The sequence below is a fragment of the Sander lucioperca genome, chromosome 7 (genome assembly GCF_008315115.2).
Source record: "Sander lucioperca isolate FBNREF2018 chromosome 7, SLUC_FBN_1.2, whole genome shotgun sequence".
Classification (NCBI taxonomy): domain Eukaryota; kingdom Metazoa; phylum Chordata; class Actinopteri; order Perciformes; family Percidae; genus Sander; species Sander lucioperca.
In genome coordinates this window covers 19031476-19052447 of record NC_050179.1, presented here as the reverse complement: position 1 = coordinate 19052447, position 20972 = coordinate 19031476, and the positions used below count along the sequence as shown (strand labels likewise).

General features: G+C 41.0%; 1 protein-coding gene across 3 annotated transcripts in view; it reads right to left on the bottom strand.

Moving 5' to 3' along the window:
• The window catches only part of pik3c2a (phosphatidylinositol-4-phosphate 3-kinase, catalytic subunit type 2 alpha), a 47536-nt gene that overhangs the window by 15879 nt on the left and 10685 nt on the right, over positions 1-20972 (bottom strand). For 2 of the 3 annotated variants that reach the window (XM_031295237.2, XM_036002936.1), the window contains exons 3-13: positions 13135-13232; positions 11481-11641; positions 6921-7041; positions 5712-5823; positions 5360-5439; positions 4858-4921; positions 3916-4062; positions 3784-3817; positions 3143-3383; positions 287-409; positions 7-174 (exon numbers count right to left, since the gene is read on the bottom strand). In XM_031295237.2, coding sequence (XP_031151097.2) covers positions 7-174; positions 287-409; positions 3143-3383; positions 3784-3817; positions 3916-4062; positions 4858-4921; positions 5360-5439; positions 5712-5823; positions 6921-7041; positions 11481-11641; positions 13135-13232 — 1349 coding nt within the window. Of the gene's footprint in view, positions 1-6; positions 175-286; positions 410-3142; positions 3384-3783; positions 3818-3915; positions 4063-4857; positions 4922-5359; positions 5440-5711; positions 5824-6920; positions 7042-11480; positions 11642-13134; positions 13233-19295; positions 19315-20972 lie in introns of those variants that run through there. The other variant, XM_036002937.1, reaches the window with a different exon arrangement.

Here is a 20972-nt window from a genome sequence, read left to right as displayed (position 1 = left end):
CCTCACCGTCTAAAGTCAAAGAGCGGCATAGAGACTTTGCCTAGCAGCTCTGGAGCTTTCCTCTGTTTGTTGGAGTCTGGGGAGCCGCTGGCATTCTCATTCAGCACCCCGAACAGAGTCAGGCTCAGTATGGACTCCAATGGGAGAACAGCTACTGCTATGGGGAAGTTGATCCTTGGAGAGACAAGGACAGTGTTAGCTGCATGGAAAGACAGTACAAGCAGCATGTTGTTGTGGTTGTTAGGGAAAAGTCAAAGAGGAGAGGAGAGAGGCCAAGGCAACTCACAGTTCATCCCATTTGATGTGGTAGAAGAAGCTTTTGTATGTGCCCACTCTCTTGGACTGGACCGGTTTAAACAGGTTCTTGCCATTGTGGGTGAGGGAACACATCAGGAAGTACTTCTCATAACTGCAACAAAACAACACAATAAGTATTTCTACTGTGCCCACAGGTCTTTAGGTACACATACTGTATGTGGCTGTGACTGATCAGAGGCTCTGTCAGATATTTATACAGCCAGTAGATTTGACAAAAACCCTTACAACAAATTTTTGAAGAGTAAAAATTTGACCTATGCTTGTTACGTGAATGCTCATTGGTTGCTAGGATAAGGGCATTAAAAGCTACTGTACTAGACAGTGACACTTTCTGCAGGAGTGCCGTATTGGTGCATGTGTGTGTAGGTTTGTAAAATTCCCATTTAATTTGGTCTTAATCCAAAACACTATGAGCATGCTTGCCTGTTTTCAGCAGTGTCCAGTGTCCCAGATTTACAGTAAAATGCTTTCACTTGGCATCAACTGGGGGGGAAGTGCCTTGCTCAAGAGCAACTCAGGTAAGTAAGGAAGGGGGCAGCATCTTGTTCATGTACCCCAACCAGACTTTCCATCAGTTTAGGACTTGAACCAGCAACCCATTGGTCTAAATCAGACCACTCATAACACTGACTGCCTATGTAGTCCTAGTATTATTAGGTCCTGAACATCCACACACGTGCTTTCAGTAATTCTTATTAGACCGCAGTGATTCTCAGGTTGATTTTTCTAAAACCTCCTTCATCATTTATTTATCCAGGGAAGCTACTCTGCACCTGCCCACACAGACCTGAGAAACAGGTTAATCAGGCAACATTAGTGAAAAACAACTCTCCTTTACAGTCACACAGTTGCATATATTTACACCGGAAGCTGCCCAGTATCACCGCAGTCTGTTATTATGGTCACTGGAGGTTAAGGGCCTCACTCAAGGGCACCTCAGTGTTGATACTGAGGGACAAGGGTAAGCACTATTTTGTCAATTTCTGTACCTATATTTATCCTGCTAGTCCAGGTGTTGAACCAGCAACCTTCCTGTCAAAAGTTTGCTTCTCCACCACTGCTCCAAAATGGGTAGAGCCATGCTGAGGCTCACAAGAGGTCACCAAACTCCATATACTAATAGACCTTTTTCACAGCAAATATTTGCACTTGCCATATCAGTATAAGTACAGGTGGAACTACACTCCCACTCCTATTTATTACCTTACCTCTATATTATTGCATTAATTGAAAAAACCCTCCAATAATTACAATTAAAGAGAAAGTTGTATGCACATTTTGCTGTAAAGACAAGAGGGTATTATATTTCCAGATGTGATGTAGTAAAAATCTGCATTTAATTTAGTTGCACAACTCAACCACACATCCAAAAATAACCTCCGTTTCAAATAAAGAGACATATGCAAGTGGAGAGTGAAAATACAAGTTACATAATTTCACTACTACAGGCTTGATCCACTGCTCAGTGCCATCTGTGTTGGCAGCCCCACCACAAGTCACGGTGTCTCAATGCTGGCAATGCCGTGGCATCTACTGAGTCTCCAGATGGATAACACACCAGCCACAACGACGCCAAACACTCAGATCTGAATAAAGCAGCATTATAGTAACACCGCAACAAAATACTGGCTGGAGAATACTGTGCTCGCTTGGTCCCTCTGGCCTTGGGTTGTGAGGAGCTAAATATTTTTGGAAAATATCTTTGGAATGACTGTCACTGCAGCAATATTTGTTGATGTCTTAAAATAGCTGCAGGAAGAGGCTGTGCTGGAGTAAATAGGCCTGTTATTAAGCAGTTCCTCTCTTTATGAAGGCCTCTCTGGCCGTCTAGAAAATTACCATGGAAGGGAGGGACTGCAGCAGTTCTTAAGACAACTAAACCTGCTTCCTTCTTACAGTCAGGGTTACGGTTCCTTTTTATTTTTAACTGCTTCACTTTTAATCCGACCTTAATCTCTTGACCAGGCTTGGTTTTGGTTGGCGTTCATCATGATGTATAAAATGGTTGTGCTTCGGCAATAGAACAACAAAGTCTTTTGTCTAGCTGATGACTATTCTTCATGATGACAATAAGTGAAAGTGGCACTGAATTGATTTGGTTACATTATCTTCCCATATTCACCTGTCTGTGCAATTTCATTGTATTCCTTTGTTTCTAGACTTTCACAACCTATGCAACTGTGGAACGGCTCGTCAGAAATGTACTGATCCAGGTCAATGATGAGTGACAGAGCTGGGAACAGAAAATGTGTCTCAGCTCTGTGGCCCAGACACAGGAGATAAAGTCAGGGTGAAACTGGACACTGGCATGGAAAAATAAGACGTGGGGAGCAACACCGGAGCCGTTTGTTTAGTCAAAGAAAACAATACTATGTGCTGTGATAGCACAACCCGCAAGATTGTGCTTTAATGTTACAAAAATACTCTCCTTGGTCCTAGCTGCTTAAAAATACATCATAAAACCGTAATCTAGAGTGGTTGCTTGTAAATTTAAGCTGCTGCTGTTGCACTAATTTTAAGTACTTGGCAAACAAGGTAATTATAATTCTGTACTGCCTTCTGTCTTCAATCTTTGATCTTGCAAAAGTGCAATTAAGTGAAATGTGGGTGGCACTAATAATATTGAACAAGTGGGTGATCATGCAAGAACAAACGCATGAATAAAGGCTTTGATTATCCTACGGCAAAGGATAGAGTACTTCAACTATTAACAGTTTTCATTTCACAAAAGACTGCAAAATACATCTAACTACACGCTCTATGTGGCTACACACCCTGAGGGGAAGTATAGAAACCACAGTATTTTCATCCTCTGAATGTTTACCTGCTGACCCAGTTGGCCGGGATGCCGTGCAAGGCGAACAGAGTGAACTGAAGGTGGTCTGTGGTGCCAGAAGCTTCTTTGCTGCTCTTCCCTTCTACGCCTTCCCCATCTGCAGCTTGGGGCACTGAAGGTGAACTGAAGGAGGGGGATGGGGGGCAGAAGGAGCGCAAGTAGAGCTTGGCCAGGTCATAGACAGCCTGTGTCAGTAAGGCCATGCCCTCCTCCACTGGACTGGTGTGACCTGTCAGAGTCAGGTAGGGATCGGTGTGAGGTCATAGCGATATCATGTTAATTGTTGGGATTGCAAACACAGTTATTGGAAGATACTAGCAGTGGAATAAACCACATTTTCATCACTAAAATAAAGCAACTTCAGACACTGACTTTGTAAAGATGTGTCTGATATATTACAGATGAGTATTTTTGTCTGCAATATATATCTTTACACCACAGTGACATACATAATTGTATGCTACCACCCCCAGGTACTTAATAAGCTGCCCATGATGGGCAAACAAAAGTGTAACTGTGCGTGTGTTTGTGTGTGTGTGTGTGTGTGTGTGTGTGTGTGTGTGTGTGTGTGTGTGTGTGTGTGTGTGTGTGTGTGTGTGTGTGTGTGTGTGTGTGTGTACAGAACTTACCATTTGATGATTGACCAGACGATGTGGACCCCATCTAAAAAGCAAAACATGTTGGTCTTAGAAAGACATCCATACATCTAAACAATGCTATGCATGAATGTGTGAAGCATGCAGTATGTGTCAAGAGCCCACCTTGGGTGAGCGTGTCCTGGGTAAATTGACGGAGTGTCGCAGCCTTTTGATGGCCTCTGTAATGGCTTGGGTCTCCACCTCATCCAGAGCACCGCATAGGTTCTTCAAAGTCTGCACCACCCGGTCCACAGTCTTATACTGGGTACTCTGAAAACAGAGATACAGAGCAGGTTGTGTGTTATATCTTCACATGCTCATACCAGCCTGTTGTAAAAGGGATATCCCCCTGATGTGTACTCGTCTTTAAACAGTCAAACACATCAGGAGGTCTCTGTGAGAGGACAACCACCAACAATTCATCAAACAGACTCATCTAAACAGTATTTCAAACTCAAACCAGCCTACTGTGTGTGTACGAGGCTCAAAACAAATAACTGTTGATGCCATTATCAGGATTGAGTTGGGTTGAGGGTGGAGCCACGGTTCAGTCTGCATTCAATTACTCCACAATAACTCACACTGGCTGAAAACCAGATGTGCTATTTCTCGAAACCCTGCCTTCCAGGAATGTCCTCATATTCTAACATTTATGGTATGTGAAGTATTTGAATCAACACAAAAACCTTCAGGAGATGTGAAAACACTGTTTGGTAACCTTGCATTATATTATTCAGTGAAAGTGTTGTATTTAGGGGTAGCATCGGAGGTGGGACCAGAGTCTCAATATTTACCGCAGCTACACAAAATTCCATTTTAAAAATCAATACTTTCTACACATTTCAGTAGGGTACAGTTACTGTGGATACATTAACTAGCTGCACACATATAAGTTAATGTTGTCATTATCTTAACAGTATAAAAACACTCACTGAGGGACAGACAAAGAGTTTACAGCACAATACCAGGTAATACAATAGATTGTTAGTTTTCCAAACTAAAGACCTGAAAATCATCAAAATAATTTTCTTCTTCTTTGAAGGCCTGAACAGGGGCGACATATACCTCATTTTGTTGGCAGATGTCGACTTGATTATGATAGCCTTCTAAATAATCAGCCAGGCCTTGTCTGCAAAAAGACACACAAAGAGAGATAAGTGTGGAATGAGAAATGACAGAAGGACTTTGACTGTGGTTCACTTCTTGTCAGTGCTAATCGCATCGGGACAGAACGTAGAAAGTTTACTTTAGTTAACTGAACATAACTTGAGACCGCCATTAGGCAGTTAAACTGTGTGTATAATTTAGAGGCAGCACAGATTGAGTACAAGACAGATTATAGTATAACTAAGTCAGAAGCCTACTTATTAATTGATTACGCATCAATCAAAAACGAAAACTACACATTTAACTTAAACCAGGTCAGCATTTTATAGACCAGACTAGAGATGAAACTACAAGAAAACTAAGTCATGTTTCTTCATAATATCATTTATTAACTACAAAACAAAATCCATAACTACATGTTCTTTCTGACATTTTCCCAACCAGTGTAGGACTCTCATACCTGGTGACATTCTCCTTGAATGGCCTCTCCACTTGGCCCAGGGGCTTCTCTAAATCTACCACAGAGTTGTCATCTTCCGCCTAAACAAAAGCAGTCAAGATTTACCAACCAAGCAGATAAGATGACAGCTAAGCACTAAGTCTCAGTGATACATTATTATTATAAACCACTAAGAGCATCATTATCATTTCACCAAGTGAGGATAACATGTCGTAGGTCTCCAGCAGTGGGACAAAAGTTAAAAGTTAGTGTTAGTTAGTGACACAACGAGAAACGTATTATGTCACAGTTCAGAAAAATTCTACTATAATGTTTATAAGAGCTCATATGTTAGCTTTATAGAGTGACTTACACTGCGTGCCAAGTCTCTTCTCATGGTGGAGTGAGAGAGTAGTTGTAATGTGATCTCATTCTCCCACTTCCTGCAGTTCTGGACATACTCATGGCTGCCTAGGCTGTGTTTACTGTGGCACAGGGCAACAGAGAGGCAAGGTTAAGAAAACCATACTGTACGTTACGGATAATAATAAGCAGTTATTGGGGGGAAAAATGGAAAAACACAGAGACTAATAACTCCTTTAGTGGAGTGGATTGATATACTATCCATAACAGAAGTCAGAGTGGATTATCCCTCTTATACCATGGACACTTGTAAAATAATTTGTTTAGTCTATAATTTGGGGGAACAAACCATTTACATTGTGTTAGTATTATTTGGTTTGTTATTTTTGTCACTGACTGAGGTGTTGAGGCCACTTTTTAGAGCTGCGTAGTTTTTTGAGAAATAATGCACACCCATCACCCAATCAGATTCAGCCACAGTGTCATTCTTTGGAGATTGTCTGTCCTCATTTACTCAAGTTTAGATGTTTTGCGTAGAGTCAGTCCTGTGCAAAGTTGGCTTTAAACTCAGCCAATCAGGAACCTATTATCCTAGAGAAGCTAGCAGACAAAACCTGTGTACAAGGCATTCAGTTGCTATGGTTTTAACAAGTTAGCTCTGGTGTGGCTGGGGACTTTCACTAAATGAACTACATTTGGGATTTGGCAGATGATACATAGCGTTGGGCCCCATACTGAGAGGGCTGTCTTTGCTATGATTAAAGGTGAAACAATGAGGTAATTGTTTGCTGAACGACATTCATCTGTTCAGCAGTTATAGTCACGGCAGGCTAATTATGCAACTTTGAACATTTGAGTGTACTGGGCCTTTAAATCCTGGTATGGGAGCAACCATTCCCATGTATCTTAGATTAGAGGGAAAGGAGATAATTTCCACGTAGGAGGAGGGCGCAGGGCAAGATATAGAAACATCCGGCAGTCTCCTTTGTACATCATTTTGAGAGGATGCCAAGATAAGAGCAATAGAGAAAAAAGCTAGAGAGAGGAAGAGTTCAGGGCATAACAAAACAAATGAAACCAAAACTCTATACATAATTAACTAAACCAAGTCAGCCAGGGACAATTTGTTTCTCCCAATTCCTAAAATGTTACCCTTTTGGAGATGCATGTTTTCTTTTCCAACAGCAGCCACATAACCTGTCTGTTTGTGTGCACTCACTTCTGCAGCACCTCCTCCTGGCCACAGACTTTGAGCAGGTAGCTGGAGAAGTCGACCTGGTTCAAGTCATCGTGGACCCAGCAGAGAGTCTGACTGATCAGCAACTCCACTGGAGAACTCACTGAGGAGGACGGAGAGGACGGAGAGATGGATGATGAAAAAGACAGCGATGGAGGCAGAGAGGGAGGGACAGAGGGTGACGGGGGATATTGATGGAGAAAAGGGGAACCACATGAGACCGATGTGAGGGAGGGGGCAGTCAAAACGGAAAAGCCAGAGGGAAGGGAGGGATCAGTGGTTGGTGAAAAGAGAGAATGAAGAGACGGAAGGAAAGGGAATGATGGAAGAGGGCAAAAAAGAGAAGACGTGATGAGATTGAGTTAAAATGCTTAAAACAACAAGATCATACATCAATACACACATCTTATTAGAGGGATCAGCGGTCAAGTGCCAATCATGTCATGCTACAATATCATACAATTTACAGTAGAAAAGATCTGATTTAAAATTGACATCCATTTGCTGCTGTGGGAACTAAACTCTGAACCTTACATTTATCGGAATTTCTCTCCAACCGCAAACCATCCTGCCATGTTTTGAACGGCTCATGTGTCAAACCTGTCCTCGATTCAAAGAAATTAGAGCGGTGTGTGGTGGAACAATATTAAATGGGGGGGATTTAGGGTCAGCTCTAGTTGTTTGTGTATGCTGCGATATCTGATGTGTCTGGCCAAGGGAAGACTGGGTCACCTGATACACGGCAGATTATTCTGTTTAGCTACTTCTAAAGAGGTTTTAGCACACCCTTACCGTTGCCAATACACAAACACACGGGCAGACAGATACAAAGACAGATAAAGACACTTCGTACACAGAAACATCTCAGCTTTGACCTAAGCACACAATCAGGTTACTTAACAGACGCATATAGACACACAGGTAGAGAGACCACCCTGGCTACGACAATAACAGATCTCCACCCTTCAGAGGAATTGTGCGTTTTTTTCTTAACGGTTAGACCAGTAACTTTACGGACCTGTATGTCTGTGTGGCAGCGGTAGTGGTCGCCTGGGTTATACATGTGTTGCAGTATTTTGTAACAAAGCAATTAGACAGGCTACGCCCTCATTTTGTTAGCGCTCTGAGGTGGTAAGGGAATTCCCAGCAAGGCATTTTTGAAGGCACCACTTTAAAAGAGGAGAGAATTCCTCCATCGCATGCTGTTAACGGGAAATGGCATTGGCTGGGTCACATGCAAAAATATTGACGGTATACACACACACACACACACACACACACACACACACACACACACACACACACACACACACACACACACACACACACACACACACACACACACACACACAGTGTTGTGTAGGATTCACAATGTGAGGGTTGGCGAGATGGCAGAATAAAGCCAAAAGTCACTCAGCACTTGTTAAATCCACTGGACCAACGTATTTCAGATGTAAAAGAGGAATGATCTAATTCCTACATGACTCAGAGCAAACACAGATTTCGACATCTGCAACAAGTCCAACTGTCAGACACAGAGAGACAAAAGAAGACACGAATGCAAAACAATAATTAAAAGCAAAAGAACAATCTTACAGTATATAGAAAACGTTTAAGGCTGAAATGCATGATTAGTGCATACTGCAACGGCTTTAGTGACTCCATCATGCTAAGAACTTATCTCATGTATTGCTTATCTTTTTACTGCAGAACTCTCCCTCGCAGCTGAAATCTCCTGCATGTCACGCTACATAAACTACACAAACAAATCAGCATGTTGTCCTTGACAAATAACTTAAGAACTTCTTGGTGGATTGGCAGTTGCAGCTTTTAACTCTTACTTTAATTTACACTCAGTTGCAATCAGTGAAGTGCTTGTCCTCACGTCTGAAACGAGTAACATGATGGTGTTCCCTCCTCACCTACAGCCTCAAAGCCTCAGACATTAACCTGAGCTAACTCCCAGCATTTCTTCTCTCTGTCATAAATTCTACAATACATCACGTTTTCTTAATCTGTCGCAATCTAATTTTAATCACCTTTACAACTTCTTTCTTCATAAACCTTATCCTTTAATGTCTCTGTTTGTCTTTATAAAGCCAGGTCTTTCCCCTTTTCCCCCCGACTCCTTCCCTCTGTATTTCTCTCTCCCTTTCTCCTTCTCTCTCTCTCTTCTCTTTTTGTGCATTTCTATCTTTTCCCCTCTCTCATTTCTTCCATCTCACCTCCTCAGTCAAAGTATGTTAGGAATCCCCAGAATCCAAGTAGTTCTCAGCCAAGCCCTGGTAGAATCGATTGTCTTTCATTCTGCCTGCTCTCTAGAAATCGGCTAAAGGCAAGGATTCAACAATAGAATGACACGAGCAGTAACATATGTTTCATCCTAATCTACTTTTTGGACCGTTGGGCAATATATTTCAACTATTTATTAGGCCAATCTTGTAAAGCTACATCATTCTTTACCTTAGATTTGTTTATTTACTTTTCACATAATTACCAGTACACAAGACAATAAGCCACAAGTAATTGTATTAACTTTTTGCAATATTGAGTAACAGTTGCACAATTTAGCCATTTACACAGCAGATACAAGTCTGAAAGAAATTAATTAAGAAAGATGGTGAGTTTCACAGAACAAAATAAAAGAAGACAGATGGAAAATAGAAAGTGTGTGGGAGAAAAGGGAAAAAAAAAAAAAAAAAAAAAAAGACAGATGATGACAACCGAAGGAGGCAAGAGAGAAAAACTGACAAGAACCGAGAGGAGAATGATACATGCCCTATGTCTTGTTTTAATCTGTATATTCTCTGAATTGATTACAGGATCAAGAGACTTAGGACAACAGAGCAAGACGGAAAGGAAGAGGAGAGAAAGAGGGATGAGGAGATGCTGCAAGGAAACAAGGATGGTGGAAAATGTTGTAATGCAGTTGAAGGGAGGGAAGACAAATCAAGAAAAAAAGAGAAAGAGGAGATGTGAAGAGTGGGACATCAAAAGTCATATGGAAAGATGCAACAGAAAGAGGGCAAGACAACAAGCCAGAGACAGACGGAAGGAAATGAAGAATGTGAGAGTACCCTTCCTGTCATCTATCTCTCTCTCCAGCCTTCTATCCAAGCTTTGAGTAGAACTGAGGCCTTTTGTTCCAGAGAGCAGATTCCAGCAATGACCAACCAGAGAAATCCAAACACCAACAATGTGGGCCAACACGCTGCTGACAGCATAGGAAGTCAGACCAGGAAAACAACGAAAGAGACATCATTCTAGGAAAGATTGAATCGCAGCTAGGAAGTGACCCCGGGCAGCGGGATTACAGGAGGTGAACTCAGCAGAAGCACGGAGATGAGGTAAACCAGGAGTCAACGAAGGAAGCCATGAAAGTACAATTACGATGAGAAAAGTAGTAAAAATACTTCCTAAAGGTTGTTGCTGTTGAACTCGGCTATACAGAGCGGTGTCTGGGTCAGTGCGACAGTCTGTTACATATACACACAGAGTGCTTAGGGCTAGCCTATATGTAAATATATGAGTTAGCTGTCATACAAGAAACAATTTTCAGTGGGGTTATATATATATATATATATATATTATATTATATACGTAGATGCATACATACAATAAACTTAGACTTACATCAACACACAAACAAACACACTGTACACTTAGTGACCTAATGCTGAACTTCAGAGACCAACTTAGACAGGGGTGAAGTTGGTCACACTGTTGGAATAATATGCCTAACAAAAACGCCCCACTGGACTGGCAAACAGCCTCCAGTGTGCTTGGCTTCAGATCGCAAAAGACATGTCAATCAACGTGGTTGTAGTTTTGTGTGAGTATAACGAGGGGTTAGCCAATAACAGCTCCCAAAACACAGGAAAGGAAACCAAAGATCTTGGTTGAACCTTGAAAAAAAAAAAAAACAGTCTCCACTCTCTTTTGTCCAACATGGCTACTCCATGGTGAGGGGACAAACCTTTATTTGTGCGGAAAAAGGAACGTAGTGTACTTCCCACGACAGAAAAAAAAAAGAAAAGAAACAGAAAGAAAATTAGGTGGGGAGGGGGTAAAGAGTTTGGCAGCTGTGAATGTCGTTTCCTCCTTCAGAGCTCTCATATCTGCAATCTGAGCTGCTCACTCTTAAAGGCAAAGGGGGTACAAGGTTCCTTTTTTGGCTGACTTCAATGCGATCGTGTACCATCTGTTAGAGGACTTTCTGCATTTCTTAACACTGGGCTATTCTTGCAATTAAATGTACAGTATGACCATTAAAACAGTTGTTAATTATATCTCCAAAATACAAAGGATAAGGGCTGCTAAAATGGCTTCATTTTCATGATCCAAACCCTTTTAGAAATTTGCAGATTTCAGCAAAGGAAATATCCTGATGTCAGGATTTGTGCTCAGTGTGTTCTAGTGTCACAACAGTCGGTAACACTAGGTGTAAAATCTGTCATATGCTCTTTTTTTTTTTTTAAATCCTGTTAAGAACTGGTTCCAAGTTGGTACATATAATTGACATTTTTGTCACTGGATGCTTACCGTCACAGGTGAAAGTTACAGGCTGCTGAGATTCTGAGAATTCAATGGAAACCTTGACAGAGCAGCTATTGTCACCTCCGCTGTCTCTCTGGGTAATGACAGGGCTCAGGACGTAGCCCGGGTTGGTTGACACGTCGCTATGAGGGAATTTGGAGCGCAGACTGGTAGAAAAAAAACAATCACAACAGACATTCAACACTTTTTTCAGTATTTTGGCCTATTTAGCCAGTGAAAACATCAGGGGCAGCCAGAGCAAGCCTGACATACAGATCAGATTGCTTGGATGAGAATATTGGATCCATCATGTGCAGTCTAACAGGAAAACTGGATGGAGGGAAGAAAGAGAGGAGGAAAAGCAAATCTGAATAAAAAAACGGTATTCATACATACACTGATAAGGTTATATAAAATCAATTGAAATTCACCATTTCTACTGAAAATAGTCTTGATGCACAATAAGGCATCACTCTGCCTCTGATGCTGTCTCTGTGATACTCTTGGCTCGGGTAGTTGGGAGGGTTAAAGATGATGAAAACACAATGGAATTATTTTTACATTTTCTTCATTTACACTCTTATGGGAGGTTAAGTTACTCATAATTGCAAACTATGTAGAGCGAGTGTGAACCAACAAGCGGGTTTTATCGAAATGGAAGTGAATTCCCTGAGCGCAGCTTCATCATCACTCCACCCAAACTAACTACTGGAGTAAGAGGTTCTGTACAGGCTCAGGAAACAAACGGAGTAGCAAAACATGCAATTACGTGTATATATGCAGGAAAATATGTAAGTTTGCATTACACTCACATACAAACAAGAAAAACAAAATGCTATCTTTATCCATGCTAGCGTCATGGCTCTAGGGATGTCAATGTTGGTCTCAGTCCACTACTTTGGTTTCAACTGAAATATCTCAACAACTACGAGATGGATTGCCATGGCCACCTTACACAGGCATTCATGGTGCCCAGGTGGTGAATCCTAAAATGACTTTGGTGATCCATTTTGGTGACTTTTCCTCAAGCACCACTAGCAGGTCTAAGCAGGTCCAACATCTAATGGATATATTGGCACACATTTCAGGATTCTCAGATGATGAATCATTGGCACTAATGTTCTAGTTTTATTGAACATTTAGCTAACAGCTAGTACAACTGTTAAATGTTAAACCTCAAAAATGCATGACGAACGAAAAACAAATGCAGCTGTAACACTTCTTGCCTGCAGGTGGCACAAGTGTTAGAATATTCTTGAAACATCTCCACAGCTGATGGTCAGGCTTGCTCTGGCTTGTTTGTATTACTTTAAACCAATCACAGCGGTCCTTGCAAAATAGATAGCAGAATGGAGAGACATCCAACGTATTCAGCGCAGGCACTGTACATCAGCTGAGTCAGACTACAATATTACTTCCCTTGTCTGTAGGGGGCAACATCACCATCCAAAGGTCTAAACTGTCTCTGTTATTAGTTTCTTTTTCTATATAGGTCGCACAAGTTGGAAGGCGTAGAACTGCAGTCTGCTCAATGTGAGTTTGTGCATCGATAAAATGTCATTATTAACGTCAAAAAAGTTGCAACGCACTCAAATGAGCAAAAAAGGTCAAGAATAGTCAAAGTAAGGCTTTATTTTCATGCCAACAGGAAGACTCTTACGTTGCTACGTCTTCACGGAAGGCGACAACCTCCAGGTTTTGAGCGTCCTGTTCTTCCAGGGCTGCATTCTTCACCAAACCTTTTCCTTTTCCCTTGTCCTACAGGAGCAAAAAAGTCAGACACACACACACACACACACACACACACACACACACACACACACACACACACACACAGAGTGTCAGGGAACTAGAAAAATACATATGAGTAAGACGCTTACATACGTCAAACAGAAGCAGACCAGATGGAGACAGGCAGGACACAAAGACAATGAGTGGCTGTGTGTCATTTATGGGCTGCCCAACACATATTAGGTCACATCAGTTTAACAGAACTGGTTGTAGATAACAAGGGGTGGCTCTATTAAAAACACCTCAGAGCTATGAATACTACCAAGGGAATAAACACGTCAGCAAGGGCAAAGGCTTGACACAAAGAAACACACACAGAGGTCTCTTAAATTGTGAAAAAAAAAAACATTAGTTTAAGATTTAATTAGGATTTAAGTTTTTAAGCGTAAATTTTGATTAAAACAGTCTCTCTGACACACACAATAACAATGATACACTCCAGAGGCGGAGCTGGCTTTTTCCTATATTGGAACACAGACAGACAGACAGACAGACAGACAGAGAGACAGAGAGAGACAGAGAGAGAGAGAGAGAGAGAGAGACAGAGAGAGACAGAGAGAGACAGAGAGACAGAGAGACAGAGAGAGAGAGAGAGAGAGAGAGACAGAGAGAGAGAGAGAGAGAGAGAGAGAGAGAGAGAGAGAGAGAGAGAGAGAGAGAGAGAGAGAGAGAGACAGAGAGACAGAGAGAGAGAGAGAGAGAGAGAGAGAGAGAGAGAGATTCCTGGAGGCTGCCGTGTTGCTGGGAACTTGCAGTTACACTCTGCTTTTTTTTTTTTTTTTACTGCCAGCAGCTAAGGAATGCGCTTCCTGCAGCACAGGAAATGAGAAGTAAAAGAGCCCCGCCCCTTCCTGCACCAGGCTCTGGACCGTATGCAAAAGTGCTCTGTCATGGTCATTGGGAATCTGTGACTCTGACATCACTCAGGGAAGAAAAGGGAGAGGGTAAAGGAAATGTTTGGAATGTTATAATAATAGTTTATTCCTCCCCTCAAAGACTTCTGGGACATTTTGAACCAAACGTTTTTTGAAGAGCTCAGGGGGATGTACAGCTTACTTTTCACGTGCAATGACAATCAAACGGAACAATGAGACAAAACTTCCTAAAAGTTTTTTTCCAACTTCTAGAAAGTAGTTCCCTTTCACCAAAACCCAAGGTGACTTTTGTTTCAACTGACAATTGAACAACAATTCAAAACTTAAAAATATAAAAAAAAAAAAAATATAAAAGAAAGAAAAGCAGCAACTCCTTACATTGGAAAAGCCTGAACCAAAGAACGTTTGGCATTTCTGCCTAAAAAAATGATTCAAACGATTAATCGCTTACTAAAATAGTTGTCAATTAATATTCTGTTGATCGATTCATTGTTTCAGGTCTACACAAAATACAGTCAAACAATCCGGCCCCTCAGTAACTAACCAACCCTGGGGTGGTGGCCAAGTGTTTAAGACACATACAATATAACTACTATGACCTCGGTTTGACTCCCTTGTTTCCTGTCAACTAAAGGCAAAATGCCAACAACAACAAAAACGGCAACCTTATTACCAAGATCTCAACATTCAGTAGGTTAATCTGAGATATCATTTGGCCCATAATTGTGCAGCCCCAGGAGCTTTGTTCAAAGTGCTGAGCTGACCTGACATAACACGAGGAGATAGAAATCTCTAAGTCAGCATGTGGAGCTTGGAAAGGAGGCCAAGTCTGACATCAAACCACCTGCATCTCCCAGCAAGAAAGAGAAGAGACTGGGCTCCTGCCTGCAAAACCTCTGTCTCAAATGTTCCATATTTTTTGCAGACTAGCCTCCAAAATGCTGTTCGTGGTTCAATATGATTATTTGCACATATCACTCTATATTTGAAGATTAACAAAAACAAAACAGAGAAATCAATAAACAGAGTGAGGCTACATAGAGACGGGGAGAGACAGAGAAAGACAGAAAATAAAACAGAGGGGTCAAAGAGGGAGAGAGACGATAGAGAGACGATGAGAAAACATTAGAGCATTAGCAGTGTTTATGTTTAGAGTGAGGATTGCTTCAGCAAAAACAATAATGGGCAGATAATCCAATGAGGTTGTGTTAGCTGATGGTCACAACACACACACACACACACACACACACACACACACACACACACACACACACACACACCAGGGTGTACAGTGGGACAGGCCCGTCTTTGTTTCACTCTATCGATTTTGTTGGAGTCGGACGGAGAGCTCCTGGTGTCTGAAGTCATGGGAAAGGCTTCCTATGATCCACACGTTGACTAATCCTTCATCCTTTCACTGCTTTCACGGATGTGTCATGACACATAGATGTGTGTTATGTGTCACTGTACTGACTGTAATACTGGGAACACACTGTACAACATAAAGGAAGATTATAACCATAATGATGGCTGGCCATGCTGAGTGAACTGTGGTATGTGACCAGTAGTTTGAGCTGGTTAATGACACAAATCTAAACAGAGATGACTATAATCCACAACGGTCAGTTGTAAGAATGTGTGGCGCTGAGTCTTTTCAGTCTTCCAAGTTTCTCATGATGGATTTCCTTAATGGATTTTTCCAAACTATTAAGACAGTTAGACAAGTTATTTTTCCAAAATCTGATATAACCATCCTGACAAATGTCTATATTCAAGTCTGGAAAAGAAGTGTTTTGTCCTGAGTGTCTCCTACATCACTTAGTTGGCCACATTCCGCTCCAGAGTGAGACATAATCAATTATGAAACATGCGATTCATGCTTCTACAAAATGACACAGACGTAAAACTATTCATGCTATTTTTCTTGGGTACCTTAACCTCATAGTTGACTGAAGAGGACTGTTAATGCCCGTCCACACCGGTAACGATAACTATAATCATAACTATAACTAGAACGATGTGAGCGTCTACACAGCTGAACGACAACGTTCTGTAAACACTGGCGTCAGACAAGCACACAATGCACACTCAGGATACATAATACATAAATAGAATAGAATACATAATATGCGCCCAAGTAGCAGTGCTTCGCCCCAATATAGCCCCACATCAATATCTGCCTAGGAAATCGTCCAGTCTTAATCTGCAATGCTATTTGTACTCGTGAATACGCAGGCCACAAGAAGTAATTAGCTTTTGTTTTTGTTGGGTCACTTTTACTCACAACATGCTAACCGGCAACATAGGATTCCATTCACTACGCTAAGCTAAGCTAGCGGCGGCGCTGCCAGACTAACACAATGCACGCACTGAGACAAAAATGCGTATGCCCACCTATATAAATATAGAGGAGACGGTGAATAACCCTATTTCAACAAATTGTGGCGTGTTCCTTTAAACATATTGAATTATGATGTTTTGGCATTTTTTTTTCTTAAAGGATAATTCCAGTCGATTTCAACACGTAGCTCTGTTGTTTTGAAATTTGGAGTGCTGGCAGTAGCAAGAAAAACAAAAACAATTGGTGCTGCCTCCTGCTAGCGTTAGCACCCAACAGGCTTAAACAGGGCAAGTTTTAAACGTGTTTTTAGCCTCTGAACATGCTCGAAATGTCATTACAAGTGCCTACCCATGTGCAGTGATTCCTTCCGAGGGAACACAGCAAATTTGACTGGAACATTGGATTTTATGAGTTCGACAATCGACTAGTGTGGACTTGACCGGAAAACAGGAAATTAACAGAGGTATGTGCACTGACTGGATTAACACAACTTTTATGCCTTTCTGTCACATCTACTGCAGTCAGAAGGAAGGAATCACTGCACATGGGTAGACACTTGTAATGACATTTCAAGCATGTTTAGAGGCTTAAAACATGTTTAAAACTTGCCCTGTTTAAGCCTGTTGGGTGCTAACTCTAGCAGGGGGATAACACGGTGTAGACAGCACCGATTGTTTTCGTTTTTTTGCTACTGTCAGCACTCCAAATTTTAAAACAACAGAGCTACGTGTTGAAATTGACCGGAATTCTCCTTTAAATGGATACACAACATTTTAGAAATCTGCTCTTCAGCTGTAGCTTGTGTAGGAGACAGAGACTTAAGGTGTCAGTATGCTTCAAAACTTGCTGTTCGAAACAGGTATAAACACTTTAGCCTTCAGACGTTTGATCCATTCGGTAAGCTTGGGTTATCAAGGTTTTCACTATCTGAATCGTGGCTTACATGCTTCTACTCTACATCTCTTAAAGGCCTTTCGTGCTTGCTGCTGATCAACAAGGTCAGACATAAAAAAACAGAAGAAAGGTTTTTGCAAAAAACTGTTGTGTTGTCTCTCACGCTTAACAGACACATGAGCTAGAACATGGTTAGCTTGAGGAACTTTGTGGTGTCTCCCATGGGACAAAGACACACAGGAAGCCTGACTGAGTACAGTAGCAGAACTGAAAGGCTCAACCAACTACAGCCATGCCAGGTGGCTGCTGGTAATTCCAAGCCCAACATCAGTGTTGAGTTACACTACACATCTAGACATTAGATACCTCCTTACCTCTCTGTGCTAGCCTAATGAAAATTACCCCAGACTGTCCACAGGAAACCTGCACTTGAATATTCATTAGCGACTGTCAATTTTTGACAAGCCTACAAGTTCTTAAAATCGAGAACTGTGTACAGCAATGCGTGATGGTTAGTTAACTGTAAACTATGTTAGTTCTTCAGTGCTCAAACGTCCAATTTCTGAGATGTTTTTTAACAGTAGCCTAAGTCAGTAGCTTGACCCAATGTTTTTGTCTACATTCAGACATTTATCTGACACTCATCCTGAAAATGACCTGCAAGTCTCAACACAGCACAAGCAAAATGTACTACAGTTGCTCCGGGCTTCTTTTTTACAATACAACTTTGTGTGGGAAATGCTGTAATGCTGATTCAGCACTTACTGAAGAGATGAAGATTGATTTTAATGGGTTGTGAATACCCATAACTGTCAGCTAAGAGGTTTTTGGCTGCATGGGTGAACGTTTTCTAAGCACTTCCGTTTGAATACAGCTTCATCGATGAGAATTAATGCCTGTGAGAAGCTGTTTTACATCAGAGGAACCTGCTGCTCGTAAAACACAAATCAACTTCTTCTTTCGATCAGGAAATGACTGATGGCTACAAAAAAAAAAGTCCTGTGATAAACTGAACACCCCTTGCTGAAAAATAAATATGGGTCAAGAGGCAGACTGACAAAATCTGCAAAATCTCTAAAACCTTGCCAAATTTTACTTTTTAACACTTTTCAGCTAGGTTTTTTATGTGCATTACTACCTGCGCCCTCACTCCATCCTCCACAATGTGTCTCCCGTTTCCTGCCAGTAAACAATGTCAAAGGTTAGGAGACATAGAGCTGCTGGCCCTGTGAGTAACACAGTTAACTGGAATCCCTGCACTACAACCTCTTCTAACCCTGCAATCTGTCTGGTGGAACAAAATTCTCATATTAGTGCTTAAGGTGTAATTAGATGATAAAAGAAAAAGCGGCAGTCTGGAGTGGAATGGTATGGCATGTAGGTGTAAGAGATGTAAAAGAGCTGCTGGAGGTCTTTATTTCTGCGGCGAAAGGAGCGATTCGGTTGGCAAGCATGCACAGTGCATGCTGGCATACTTTTACATTTCCCACGTATACACTGTGATGTTGAATCACAGCTCACGTTCAGATAAAAGTGGCTAATTCAGACAAAATTTAGCCCACAGGACGTTTTAAAAGGAACGGTGCAAGAACATACAGGCATAGACATGCTCATGTAATCTGCAATGAAAGGGCAAGCAAGCAAAATATTTCAGGGTGTGTTTTAACACTACTACTCAAAATGTAATCTAGTTGACTGGTTTAGGGCATCTGGCTCATTACATAATCATAATCTCCATTAACCACAGTCATAATGTGCAAACCCTTAGTATTATGTTTCTGATAAACTGGTACTTTTAAATTAAATAGATGAATAGCTAGTTGGTCAAACAAACGTGCACTACATTTTCCTTCACCTTCCATATCGTCGCATAGTTGTGGTTGAATTCAGTCGACAATCACATCTAACTAAAATCCTTACCATTTTTTCCGCTGGATTTAAAGGTCTACTGCACGAACCAAAAAACAAGTAACACTGAATCAAGTGGAACTACACTTCTTGAAACAATTAAGTATTACGAACCTAGACATGGCAACGTGTGGTAAATGACGCATTAACATCCAGTGTTGCTTTACAAACAGTAAGAGCCAGGTCTGAACAGGCGTTGGTGCTGTGAGGCGGGATGGCTGAACTCCAGATAGAGCTATTTGTTTGACTGCTGATTATCACCAACCTACAGCTTGATATCCAAAGGCCAAAGCAAGGGATAAGTAGCCAGGCACCACAGCCAGTCAGTGAGTGGAAGGAGGAAGACTGATGCCAGTAAAGTGATAGAGGTGAAGGAATGAACAGAGAGACTGTGAAGACTGATAGAGAAAAAAAGAAAGGAGCAAAACTTAAAGAAAGTAAGAGAAAGGGGGAATAAGAGACAAAGAGACACCAAGACTAAACGAAGAGAAACAGAATGACACATACAGTAGAGGTGACTCCACAGTAGATAGCCCAGTTCTGACTTCAGAGTCTCAAAGTTCAAGCTTATTTGTTCCATTTTACACACCTCTGCCCATACTACCACATCTTACACTACAATCTTGCCAACCACAACAAGACTTGGCTCAACTTCGAGTTGACTTACTGACATCCAAACACTAATCTTGGAAATAATTTTAAAAAAAAAACATCTTTGTGAGTAAAACAGGGCGAACAAATTACATCATGCCTAGGGCAATGCTGGTTGAATTTGTCCACTTTTACATCTACTTTTCTGTGTCATAGGAATTAAACTCATGTTTGTGGGTAGATAAAAGAAAATTGGTTCCTTTTAATTAGGGCTGGGCAATATGGCCAAAATCTTTGATCCCGAATTCCCGATATAGGTAATTTTATATATCGATAACAATACATATCAGGATATAGCATGTTTTCTGGTTATTTCCCTAAACAAATGTAGTTAGACAAACCCAGTCACCTCCTGCACTTCGATACTTATCTGATTATTGCTCTTTTACGTTTTTTTATTTTGTTTTATATGTCCTGTAAGGATTATCTATTGTATTTATTGTATGCACCAAGTGCAGTAGTGCTCCTAATTTCGCTGTATTGTAAAGTACAATGACAATAAAGGCATTCAACTTCAACTTATTCAATAAATAAATAAATAAATAAATAAATAGTCTATATGAAATATCCACATGGTAAAGACAATTTTTGTATACTCCTGTCTGAATAAATACTTGACAAATGAAAAAATGAAATTTTCAAATTTTTTCAGTTTCAGTTTAGTGCCAAATGAACATAACGTGCAAGGAACAGAAGGTAAAGCGTCGTCCAAATGACGTAAATATTGCCGTAACATAGGTCTGCCGCTGGTTTTTCGACATTGCGATAGATACTATATAGAAAATATACGATAGAAATGTTTACATCTTTAATATATTTTATATTATATATTTTCCTACAGGCAATTCCTCAAAGGCTTCAATTAGGCCACACGCTAAGCCAAGTTTGGCTATGGATGGTAAGTCTGACGCCATTACCATGTGACATTGTGCAACTCGTAACAAGATTGTATCCAAAATCAATTCCTCCACATTTGACAAGGTTACAGCCAGCAACCGAGCAGCGTTTGCATCCTTAACTAGACTCAAATGAAAACAT